Source organism: Lithobates pipiens, unplaced genomic scaffold (genome assembly GCF_037356315.1).
Source record: "Lithobates pipiens isolate NorthernLeopardFrog02 unplaced genomic scaffold, aLitPip1_a1.2 Scaffold_22, whole genome shotgun sequence".
Classification (NCBI taxonomy): Eukaryota; Metazoa; Chordata; class Amphibia; order Anura; family Ranidae; genus Lithobates; species Lithobates pipiens.
Window position 1 is genome coordinate 115,924,183 of NW_027507784.1, and position 13,110 is coordinate 115,937,292.

Genomic DNA, 13,110 nt, shown 5'->3' on the forward strand with positions numbered 1-13,110 from the left:
TCACAACAAAAGTGGAGTTACTCTTTAACTTCTCTTACATATAATTATGGCCCCTGCTGAAAAAATGTTACTGACGTGTCTCTAATAGTCATTAGTGGAGCAGTGGAATTAATTCGTACAAGTAATGTGGTGAGAAGGTTCACTATCTCCACTTCATCAGCAAGAAAGTATAGTAAAAAGTTTCATATAGGGGTGTGCAAGTCATGAAAGTTCCACTCTGCTGGTAAAACCATAATGATTTTAGGTCATTTTTTAAATAAAAAAGTGTATTTTACTGTAGAATCCCCTTAAAATGAAACTGAAGAGTGATTGAGTGGGAAGTAATTTGTATCACTATCGGTTATCAGTCAATTAGCAAGTGCTAACATTCCTGACATTTGTCGTCAGTGCAGACTAGCGATATGCTACTTATTGAGATAACACATTCACACTTGCACAGTATCACTGTTATCAACCAAATATTGCTAGACTAATGCTGTCTGGACAGAAGAGGATTAGACTTAATTGAAAAAGGAATGTTATCCCATGCTCATCAGAATTATTGGTGGCATCCTTTGTTCTTATTCTAGGATAATGTAGATCATGGAAGGCAAAATATCACCTTTGTAATTATTTGATGCATTGCACAGATGTAAGCAGAGCCATTGCAATGTGGAGCAGCAGGGAGCTGTCACTCACAGTTGCTGTTTGGGGCCCTGCTAAGTCCAAATCCTGGCCTCCCAAAGTGCTAACCTTGGCTGTCTGTGAGAATGCCTGTCCTCTGGAGGTTTGTCATTTGGACAGATTTGTAAGAAAAATAATCTGTTTGTTTTCTGTACTGACGCTTTAGCCAAGGATCTATAACATTTTGCAGCAGCTATGAAATTTTAAGAGTGCAATGAATACATTAGTCGTTCAGAGACAGCCATAAAAGTAATTCATACTGAAGAATGAAAGTTGCGTCTTTTTGCCATTTTCTTTGTTTGCAGTATATTAATTTCAAAGCAGGCAGACATATACAGTCCCCATACTGTTACAAATACCATCCTGCCCATCTAAAATCGCAGGAGAGTGTAGAAATGATTGGTCTCTGTTATATATGCGGGTCTGCCAGCAGTGCTACACATCATCCTGAATCTTATGAATTCCATATTTAAAGGAGGAGTACAGCAAAAGCTTGTTTGGCTGTACTTCTCCTGTGGATCACAGGAGTACAGTTCATTCTGCACTCCTGTGACCCATTTTCAGCAGACAGCGGGCTGAAGTCCACTGTCTGTTGACATCACAGAGCCAGTCCAGGCTCAGACAAGATCATGACAATGGAGTCGCCATCTGCCCACATGCCTGGACCGGCACCTGGCTCAGCCTCTCAGCGAGCTGCAAGACAAAAGATTTCATAGCTCAGCTATCCTTCCTGTAAAGAACCTCTTCCTAAACTGATAGAAAAATCTTTCTTCCATGTTTAACTGAATGATCTTTGTACAGTCCTACAAAATCTTCATATCTCCATATTCCTTATAGTGGTTCTGCAGTGAGGAAAAAAACATTTTTTTTTCTGTTTAAGCCTTAAAATGTATCTCTTTAAATAAAAAACTCTTACTTTACCTGCATTTGTCAGTAAAGCATGTCTGTTTTTAGTCCAAAGTTTGCTTTTTATTCTTATTGTTCGGCAGATGTCATTTTTCTTGTGGGCATTTGAAGCCCAAAAGCAATAACTTCCTCCTTTCTTCCTTTGTTAGGAACCAGCATGCTTTGCCGGTTCCCTCGCATGCTCAGTAGCTACAGCTACGAGCGGTGTAATTCAAGAATGTTGTCAGGGCAACGGGCGGCGTCTTAGCAAGTTACCGCCCCCCGTTTTCATGTGAAGCCAAACGTGGCCGGCGTGATGACGTCACGTCGGCGAAATCTCGTAAGTGTTAGCCGCAATGACTCCTGGGATTACTTGGACGAGATCCCAGGAGACAGTGCGGGGATCAGCGGAAGTGATGCTGATCCCCACATAAACCCCGCCCATAGCCGCAGGGGAAGAAGAAATCAAAGTGCATAGAACGAAAGGTAGGAGAAATAAAAATAAAAATGAAGGGGCATTGTGCAATATGTGGAGGCTAGGAAAAACAATAGCACAAGGATACAAAAATGTTTAAGATTGTATAGGTAGTATCATTTATTATTACTTCATGATTATGTAATTACCAATACAAATAGTCACAATTATTTCCCTCTTCTCCCCTCAAGCCAGGGGTGCTCAACCTTTTGAAGACCAAGGGCCACTGAAGTGATCTGGTAAATGGTCATAGGCTACAATGAATATCATAATGAAGATTTTAAACAACAATAAACAACAACCAAGATCATAATTTTCAGTGGGAGCAATCCCTGTTGGGTGTTCACCCACTATTACATATTGCGGGTGTGTTGCACTTTCTGAAAGCGTCTTGCATTTAGGAGTTTTGATGTGCTTTCAGAGAGTGCACCAAACCCGCAGAATATTTCAGAAGTCTATGGACAGGAGCCAACGATACAGAGGAATTGTTGGCCTATGCGGCTCCTGCTCCCTCCAAAGCCGCTCACTTCCTCCAGCGCTTGCTCCATTCACTCAGATTCTCTGGGATAACGGGTTGGCAACCTGTGGTCTGGGCTTGCCAACCGGCCACCCCAAAGCATAAGCTTGTGGGCCACATCAGAGGGTTCTAAGGGTCACTGGTTGCGCACCCCTTCTTTAGGCAGCCTTTTTTTACTGCACACACAAGGCTGATGTCCGTATGCACATTAGCCTCAGTGTATTACATCTATGAAGGAACAGTGTTGTCATTTTAGGACAGTAAGTGTGTTAGGATTACTGAACAACTCCCTATCACTTAAAGCGGGAGTCCACCGGGACTCCGCGTTTTTTTTTTTTTTTTTAAAAGCCAGCAGCTACAAATACTGCAGCTGCTGACTTTTAAATAGTGACACTTACCTGTCCAGCGCGCCCGCGATGTTGGCACCCGAAGCCGATCGCTCGCTCGGCTGCCGGGTCCCGCCGCCATCTTGGGTATGGGAATCAGGAAATGGAGCCTTTCGGCTTCATTTCCCGGTTCCCTACTGCGCATGCGCGAGCCGCGTGGCGCAATCCGGACGGTCCCCGCTGCCTCTGGGAGCTGTGTGTTTCCCAGCAGGCAGCGGGGCACTTGCTGAAGGGGGCGGGCGCTTGCGGAACGGGGGCGTAACGTACGCCCCGTTCCGCAGAGAGCTAGCCCGGAAGTGGGTGCAGTTACCTGGATTATCCAGGTAACTGCACCCCCCTCCCCCCTGAAAGGTGCCGATTGTGGCGCCGGAGGGGGGGGGGGGGTTCCGATGAGCGGAGGTCCATTTTAGGGTGGACCTCCGCTTTAACTCTGTAATATCGGGCATTCTGTAGTTCATAGAGGTAAACTGGGCAGAGCCAATAATTCTGCTTGAAATTACACTACAGAGTGGAGAGGAACTTGTGAGCAGGGATGAGCTCAGGCGTATTCAGACAGTCTGAACCCACCTGAGCTATCCCACCAGCAAGCTGTCAAAACAGACAGCCAGTCATAGGCACTGGTGGCATTACTTATCCCTCAGCCGTGTGTATACATAACCCTTGTGTATGTGAGGCTTTGGGCAGGGGCATGCCTCTGCCGTCTATGATTGGCTGTCTGCTTGACAGCTTCCTGGTGGGATAGCTAAGATGGGTTTGGACTAGTGTCCAAACACACCTGATCTCATCCCTGCTTGTGAGCTCACCAGATTTCTGGCAGGATCAAAGGGTATTTTTTGCACATATTGAACAGATATAACAAAACATTCTCAAAACTAAATTTAACATACCCAAAGGGGACAAACAGAAGGTTGCTGTTGAGGTTTACATACATTTAAATCTCTAAAGTCAGTGTAGTGCTATCCTTGTAATGAACAGATTTGTGCACTGTGACCAAGTTGTTATTCTGGATATAATGGTACATGTATAGGAATGGCAAAATAGGATTGAAATTTGTGCATTGTGTGATCATTTAGAGTCTCACTTTAAATAAAGATCTAAATAAACTTTTTTTCCCCCAAATCTTAGCTGAAGAGTGGAAAAAAATGAAAATGAAAAAATTTGAAATGTAATTGCTACACCGTTAGCAATATGTTTCTCTCTAATTTGCTGTTGTCTTGGAACCTAGCTGTTTATGCAGTACTTTCACCTTCTGCTGCTTGTGTCTGTGCCAGCTTCTCTCCCCAAGGTGTACAATGAGTAATGCTTTGGTCTCCTGCCAGATCATTCTATAAATGTCACTTTATTTGCATCTTTTCAATAATTCTTACAGTATTTAAATGAAATAAGAACATCTGCATTTCCTCCTCATATTTTCTCTTTTTTTTTGTTTTAGAAAATAAAATATCTTAATGCATTTTATTTTAATTTGCATCAACATATAAATTACATACAGTGCTCTTTGACATGAAAATAAATTAAAACAAGCATCAAGCATCCATGTTTTTTTAGTCTTCACCAAGCTTGTGCTCATCTCACTTTCCTGGCAGAGGGCAGGGCTACATTAATCCATTCCCTACAAAGTGCCACAGTAAACACCCTTGTGATTTTAGCCACAGAGAATGAATGACTTGCTATGCATATCCCATCAAATCAGTAAAGCTGAAGTTTATTTTCATGTTTTACATTTCCTTGCATTTATTCTCCCCATCAACATGCTAATCCACAATCCAAATTGCACAGTACAGGACACAGGCTGGATATTCATAGATCCTGGGTCATAGGCTGCTGTAATGATATCACGTACTGGACACACGAAAAGCTGTATCTAGCGGCCATGTTGTTGGGAACCTTACGAGGCAGCCATGACAGTCTTGGCAAACAGTTACACATTGCAGTAGAAATCTGAACCCCCCTCCCTCCTCCCTTATTTCCAGGAATTCATAGGTTTAATTCAGAACCCTTCAAAAGAGCTGTCATCTCAACATAGAGAATATAGAACCAGCTTAGGCCTGTGCAAACAGCTAATATCGGCCTGGCAGAATGTCCAGGCCTATCGTAAAACTGTCACCCTCTCACTTCAGAGAACCAACAGATACCTGTCGTAAATACCTCAATCCACATAATGATCAAACAGTTTAGTATAGTTCTGAAATTTCAGCATGTTTCATAACTTCCAAATTAATAATAGCACCACCATAATATGGACATATTTCATTTTTTCAGATAATTTGTAACATTTCAAGTCCAAACACCCCTATGTCAGATCATATGGGAAAACACTGGTACCCCTTATTCCTCCTAGGTAAACTAGACATTGGAAACCTGCCATGTTTATATTTGTTTTGAAGCAAATGTCACGCTGAACAATAATCTGGATATTAGCAGTCTGCAAACAGTAGAGATGCAGAGATATGACTATGTATCACAAAGTGTACCTGGGACATGGTCATGAATGTAGAGACCTCCCAGCAACCACCCCTAAACAAGATTACCAGATGATTGATCACTGGTCACTATCACCCACGTTTGTCACAGCTACTACCCTCAGTCATGTGACACTGGCAAGCTTTTGGACTCGTCCCGCCTTTTTAAGTGTCCTGTAGGTTATGGACCTCTTCTCCCCCATTTATAGACCCAGTGATGTAATCACTGGGCCTCTTCTTCTCAATTCAATGCAGGAAGAACTTGTACAGTGGGAAGGGCCAGTAAGGTGCTGTAAGTGTATATCTACTGATTCTTTCTGGTGGCACCTCCCCCGGGCCATTGCTATTCGGCCACCAGAATGTACCCTGAACTTGTAAGCAAGGCTTTAAGGAAACCTGTACTGTGATAAATATGGGGACTACCATAACCAAATATATCCAAAGGTTGCTCTGTTGATAAAAATTAGGAAAATTGTTTCCACTAGGGCACAGTTAATATACTACTACAAAGCCGTATTTAAAGGAACACAACTAATATTTTTGTCTGGTTTAAAGTGGTTGTAAACCCTAGGACAAAAAAAACCCTGCAAGACAAAGGCATAATGAGCTAGTATGCATAGCATACTAGCTCATTATGAATTACTTACCTGAGATCTAAGCCCCTGCAGCCGCCCTCGTACACCACTCAGGTGAGCGACTTCGCTCCCGGACTTACCTCCGAGTATCGCGGGTTCCAGCACTGTGATTGGCTGGAGCCACAATGACTTCACTCCCATGCATGCCAGTAACGGCACACTCACTGAAGCAATGGTACGTATGTGCCATTGTTTCAGTTTGCTTCAGTGCGCATGTACTGATGATGTTGGCACATGCAAATACAGGGGATATCTCCTAAACAGGTTTAGGAGATATCCAGGGTAGCTACAGGTACGCCTTATTATAGGCTTAGATGGAGCAAAAAGTGTGTTGTAAGGGTTTACAACCACTTTAACTCCAAATTAATAAACAATGAAATCTAGTTGATATAGGTTACTTTACTCTGCATATTACTATTAACGCTGTAATAAAGATAACCTGTCATCTAAGAAGTATGGGCTGCCTATCTTTCCCTGCCCTGGTGCTTCTTGAATCACCGACCCAAGTGTGCAACATGTAAAGCCAAAGAGAATAACTCGTTCAGATCAGTAACTCAAAGTATTGAATCCACTGGATCAAAGTGATGGCCAGGTAGCTAGTGGACACCTTCCTTATGATTCATACACAAGCAACTTTGTCATTTGCATCTTTTAGAAAGCCACCCTATCTTATGTAAATATGTGCTCTGTTTGCAGATTTGAAAACAAAACACATTTTGTGGTTGGAGGTATGAAGACCATCATGGTTAACATTTCATTGTTCAACGCTGGTGATGATGCCTATCAATCCAATCTACAAATGAGACTACCCCGAGGACTTTTCTTCATCAAAGTATTGGACCTGGTAATATACTACTTTTGTAGTCTTTGGAATAAATATATAAGTAGAGTGTATTCATCAGTCTTTATTTTGGAATGTGATATATGAATTGTAAGTGAGTAGTGGATCCAGCAGCAGATAACATTGCTCCATATGCTTACTCCTTCTTGATCCTCCAGTATGTATTGGGTGCCTGCCCAAGAGCGTGCCCTCCCTTTGGCAACCAAGGGCCAAAGAGGAATGAACAGATCACACATTAAGGATGTCATTGTTTAAAAAGAATTTATTTCAGTAACACAAATACACTACATGTCATCATGCTTGTCATCTACATGCTCCACTGCGTTTCGTATGAGAAAGCTGTATCAGTGATGAATCCTTTTTCCTGCGAAACGTGTCATAATAGAGACAACAGTGGAACAAGTCTGTGGAATGTGCACTGACAGGGTCACTTGTAGTCTCCACTGGGGGATCATGTGACAGGGTGACAACATAGTGTGATAGGGACAGAGTGTTGTTACTCTATAATAGGATTTAAACAAGGAACCTTGATAGGTCTATATATGATTTTAATGCTCCTTTGGTGGCAGAACCAGCTTAAACCCCATGGAAACTTGTGTTGAGTGTTTTAATATTTACTTGTCACTATGAACTTTGCAGAAAATAACATACACTTTCACTCCTGTACTGTAACTTCCTTAAAAACGTTTGTATCTTTGTTAATGCCAGCTGGAGAAACAGATAAACTGTGCCATTAACGAGGAAGAAAACCAGCTGACGAGACTGGATTGTACCATTGGCCATCTCTATGTTGACTCGCTGTCAAAGGTATGTGAACAATTGTGGGTGGAAGATAAGCTTTATTACCAGGAGGCAAAAGTGTTGGCTTATGTACCATCATTTGTATGTTCATAAAGTCCTCCCACCACTTAACATAAAATTTGCAAGGAAGAGACCCACCATAAATTTAGTTTTTATATGGGGGGGTAGATGGAAATGCATAAAACCGGGATGACTTGATGACAGCCAGAACAAACCTGAAGCTGCATGTCTAGGAAAACCAGAAAGGTAGTATATCTCAAATATTTTGCTGGCTTTGGGTGCCAGCTCCATATTTAAAGGGTAACTCTACTTTCATGGGGAAAAAAAGCAAAAAAAATATATATATATATATAGCATATATAATTGCAACACAAGTCATATTGTAATTGAATATTATAAAAATAAATTACCTTTCCTTTTTCAATCTGAAGCTCTGTAATTTTCTGTAAAATGCAATGCAATATGGCTACCTGGAGGTGTTCTATACAATGTGTACAGAATGCCCCCCCAGAAACATAATTTCCTGCTTTTATGATTGGCTATTTGATTTTCCCAGAAGTCTACACTAAGATACAAGATACTAAGTCAGATTTTTGGCATCCCCTGCAGCAAAAATGTTATTTTGGGGAGATACTCCCAATAGGAAAAAACATCTAAAGGGATGCAAACCCTGTCATTTTCCTCATTAGAGCCCTGAGTTTGCAGCAGCTGGTTTATAATAATGAAACCACTCCCATTAGAATCACTCAGACCCTGGGCACAGAGGAACAAATACTGTAGTGATTTATTCAGAATAACAAAAGGTAGGAATCTGAAGCAAAGTTTGTTAAAATCCTTGCAATGTACATACAGTAGATCACCCAGAGGGGAATGTTTTTTTCTCAACAAAAGTGGAGTTACTCTTTAATGCTACTCACCAGGGTTTAGAGAATAATGTATTTTGCCTTTCTCTAAATCAGCTGTGAGTTTAAGATTCCGTATATGGAGGTTTTTCTCATTATTTATTATGTTTATTTATTTTCTATTGGTTGAACTAGATGGACTTTTTTCAACCAATGTACAGTATGTAACTAAAATATGCAAGCATCGATAAAAGCTTATATTGGTATGGCAGGGCAGGAGAAGTTGTATCCAGACTTCTGTCTTAGGAAGTATGTAAGCATGGGACACTTCTTGGTTGAGAAGGAAGTTTATGTACAGTTTAAGCCTGCAGATCACATATTTCAATTTTAACAAATAATCTGATTTGTAAGAGATAACATCGACTCCTTCATTCAAATGAATATATCATATTATCCTGATCTGTTGAGTGCAAGATGCACAAAAACTTTAAACACTGTACATTTTTACTTTTTATTGGATATCTATGATACTGTTAAAGACATATTATTAGTATCATATTTATGGCAGTGTAAAACATAGTTCTGGTTTCACAATTTGCTCTAATCAGCATTTTTTTTGAATCAAAGGTGGCAAATTGCTTTAAAATGACATTAAGAGTAGCACAAGAATGTGTGAACAATTTGCACTTAGGAATGTCACACCCAAGAGTGTCAAAGGATGAGTGTCATATAGAGTGATGCACAAGGGAGACAGGAGCATGAACTGTGATCTCACATCTTTTGGCTTACTCACCCGCTGTGTACTCATGATTGCTATAGATCTAAGAAAGCAACCTGTAGATGTCTGTTTCCATGCTGGGACCTGTGGTTCCATAGAATCCAGCTGTTTGATTGGGGGTAGAAACAGGTAGTGGGACGTTTTACCTTAATGCAGAGATGGCATTAAAGTGGTTGTAAACCCCCCCAAAAAAAACAAAAAAAAAACCCTGCAAGACATAGGCATAATGAGCTAGTATATATAGCATACTAGCTCATTATGAAATACTTACCTTAGATCGAAGCCTCCGCAGCAGTCCCAGCACACTGTTGTGGCCGGCTCTGGCGCTGTTATTGGCCGAAGCCGCAATAATGTCACTCCCGTTCATGCGCGTGGGAGCCGCCGGTAAGGCACAGCAGCAGAAGAAATGGCATGAGCGAGCCGCTTCTTCAGTGCGCATGTGCCAATGATGTCTGCACATGCTGATACAGTGAATATCTCCTAAACAGTGCAAGTTTAGGAGATATTCCCCGTACCCACAGGTAAGCCTTTTTAAAGTAAAAGTGGTGTGTAAGGGTTTACAACCACTTTAAGGGAAAAAATTATTTCTCTATAACGTCTTTAAAGTTATTGTAAAGTCTTGTTTTTATTTTTTTGTTAAAATAACAAATATGTTATACTTACCTGCTCTGTGCAGTGGTTTTACATAGAGTAGCCCCAATCCTTCTGTTCTAGGGGTCCACGCTAGTGCTTCTGCTCCCCCCCACGCTGAGTGTCGACTGTAGCAAGCCACTTGTTATGGGGGCAACTCTTGCCTGCTCACTTTCAAGCACCACTCTATGTATTTATATTACACACAGAGTGGGGTTCGACCCCACCCCCTGGCTCTAATTGACAACAGCAGGAGCCAATGGCTCCCATTGCTATATCTGAGCCCATGAGGAGGGAGAGAGTTGAGAGAGCCTCTGCTCTTGTGCACATCTCTGGAATGAGATCAGTTTCAGGTATCTATTTAGAGGGGGGCTGCATTCAGAAGGTTTTTTTATTTTACTGCATAGAGTGCAGTAAGGTTAAAAAAAAAAATATGCCTTTGCAACCACTTTAAATCATACCCAATAATTAATATTCTAAAAACAAGAAATTTCTAATGAATGTGTACTAGTGTAGGGCTATCTCTCTCTTTCGTTCTTAAAAGCAGCTAGTGTAAGAACCTGATTTTGGTTATTAGCCTAAGGCCCGTTTCACAGCTGGCCGTTCTGTTACGGTGCACACCACATACAATAACATGCATTGTTGTTGCCTGTTCAAAAGAAAGGGCTGCTGATGTTTGGCAGTGGAATAAAAAACACATCACACATCAACACACATTTGTGGTACCCTGCAGTCCAGGTCTCTCTGATGGATCCGGTACCACTGGTACCTACTGTATTTGTGCAGTTGGGGTGCCATGGATCATCCTGTGAAGATAGTCTTGATTTTCTATGATTTTTTTTTTCTATTGATTTTTTAAGGTGATTTTTTTAATAAACACACATCAGCATGAGTTGGTATAATTTTATCTGCCTGCAATTCAGCTTTAATTAAATTTTCCTTTTCAGAGTGAAAATTCCCACCTTAATTCTATACATTGCATGGATTTTCATGAGCTTTACTATAGATCTTTACCCATCACTGTTTTGTGGATATTGAGATAGGTCATTCCTATTTACTTGCTGAAAACATATAAATGAGTGCTAAGCATCAGCAATTAAATCGGGAGAAACAGTCATTCACAAATTTTTCAGTTCTCTTGAATATTTGCATGCATTCATCTGTCTGATTTGTAGAGTATCAAACAAAAGTGTTTTCCAAATGGCCAATTTCTTTGGAGATTGGACAAATCTATATTCATATATTCAGACAAGTAAAAAAAAATCTTATAGGTATAAACAGGACATAAAATACTCTTTTTTTGGAAGTTAGAAATTTGTTTGTGAAACTTTTTCCATACTCTTCCTTCACATTTTCTCACCTCTGCAGTCAAAACAAACGTCTGTTTGACCACACTTTAGTGATTTAATTAGAAAGTCAAATGAAAATGTTTAAAACAAAAATTTTCAAACAGATGTCTACTAGTGTATGAACAGTTTATGGTACAGGAAGATTTCTAGATAAAGCACTCTTCATCTGTATATGAGAATACTTTTTAAATGATGTACTAGTAATCCTGTAATGGTCTTATTTCTTATTTTTACAGCAAGAATTTTCTTTCCTTTTGGATGCTAGCTCCCTAAGCAAAGCCGAGGAAGATCTTCTAATTAATGTAACTGTGAACTGGTAAGATTCAGAAGCGTAATATAAAACATGCCTAGATATACTGCGTGTGTGTAGGTAAACCTTTATATCTAACGTCTCTAGGCCATTATATGTTGTTTCATTTGACATTATAAGGAAAATATATATATATGTATATATATATATATATATATATATATATATATATATATATATATATATATATATATATGGAAAATGCACAATATTTAAAGGATAAATGAAACAGAGAGTTTCCCATAACAGTTTGATAAAAATTTATGTTATTTAACAAAAGAACAAACAATTCACATTAATAATTATGCTACCAAAATGAGTGTGTTCTGTAAATTTCCTCCAGCATTGCTCCTGTTGCTTTTTGCTAGAGGCTGTTATTTTGTTAAAGCCCAGAGCAGTTTTAAAAAAACTCTCCCCCTCTACTTGGTCTCAAAAATGATATGTCACTTTCTGAAAAAAAAACGTGTGCATTTCCAGCCTTGAGTGTACAGTATGTCTTGGCTCAGCTAGAGAGGAAGGGTGGCAGAAGCTTACAGTGTTCAGTCTCATAGGGCTGCCACAGGGAGAAAGGAGAAAATATCAGGGAGATAAAACAAAACACTATCCTTGTAAGATTAATTATTTTATGTCTCCCTGACAGTAGTTTGTCCTGTCACCTCTTCTGTTTTTCTTTTCACCCTCCCTAATCTGTGTTCCCTAGGCACAGTCTGTGTAATTCCTGTTGCTTCTTCCCCTCTGACCAGCAGTAAATCTTGAGGCTGTTAGCAGATCAGCCTCTAGTGACTGTATATCAGCACAGTACCAAAAATACAGTACTTCCTTGGCTGTGCGGAGCAGGGTGAGACAGGGCCTTACTGGATTATAACTGCTTCCACCTGCCGTATGGTAAAATGGTGGATGGGCAGGAGCACAATCGTCCTCCCATTCTTGCTGTGCAGGATGACAGCGCAGGAGGAGAGGAGAGATGGTAAGCGGCATTCATCAATGGGGACATCTGCACTAGGAATCAGGGCACTGATCATTAGTGTTGTGATTGTCAGTACAGCCCCAACAGTGCTGCTAATCAGTGCCTACCAGTGCTGCCAGTCAGTGCCCATCAGTGATGCATTTTCAGTGCCCATCAGTGATGCCTGTCAATTCCCATCAGTGTCATCTATCAGTGCTGCATATGACTGCCCATCAGTGCTGCATTTTAGCGCCTCCTCATCAGTTCCGCCTCTTCAGCGCACATCAGTGAAGGAGAAAAATTACTTATTTACAAAATTTTATAACAAAAACTAAGAAAAACTTTTTTTTTTTCTGTCTTTTTTCATTTGTATAGCAAAAAATAGGAAGCTCAGGGGTGGGTAAATACCACCAAAGTAAAGCTCTACCATCTCAAAAAAAATGATAGAAATTTTGTTTGGGTACATCAGTGCATGACTGCGCAGTTGTCATTCAAAGTGCGACAGCGCTGAAAGCTGAAAATTGGCTTGAGCAGGAAGGGGGTGAAAGTGACCTGTAGGCAAGTTGTTAAACGTTATATGCAATCGTTAT

General features: G+C 40.5%; 1 protein-coding gene across 1 annotated transcript in view; it reads left to right on the forward strand.

Annotated features, from left to right (window-relative positions):
* The window catches only part of ITGA4 (integrin subunit alpha 4), a 222,425-nt gene that overhangs the window by 193,397 nt on the left and 15,918 nt on the right, over positions 1 to 13,110 (forward strand). Inside the window, exons 18-20 of the mRNA XM_077448120.1 lie at positions 6,720 to 6,867; positions 7,573 to 7,671; positions 11,501 to 11,580. Of these exons, the coding sequence (XP_077304246.1) occupies positions 6,720 to 6,867; positions 7,573 to 7,671; positions 11,501 to 11,580 (327 nt within the window). The remainder of the gene's footprint in view (positions 1 to 6,719; positions 6,868 to 7,572; positions 7,672 to 11,500; positions 11,581 to 13,110) is intronic.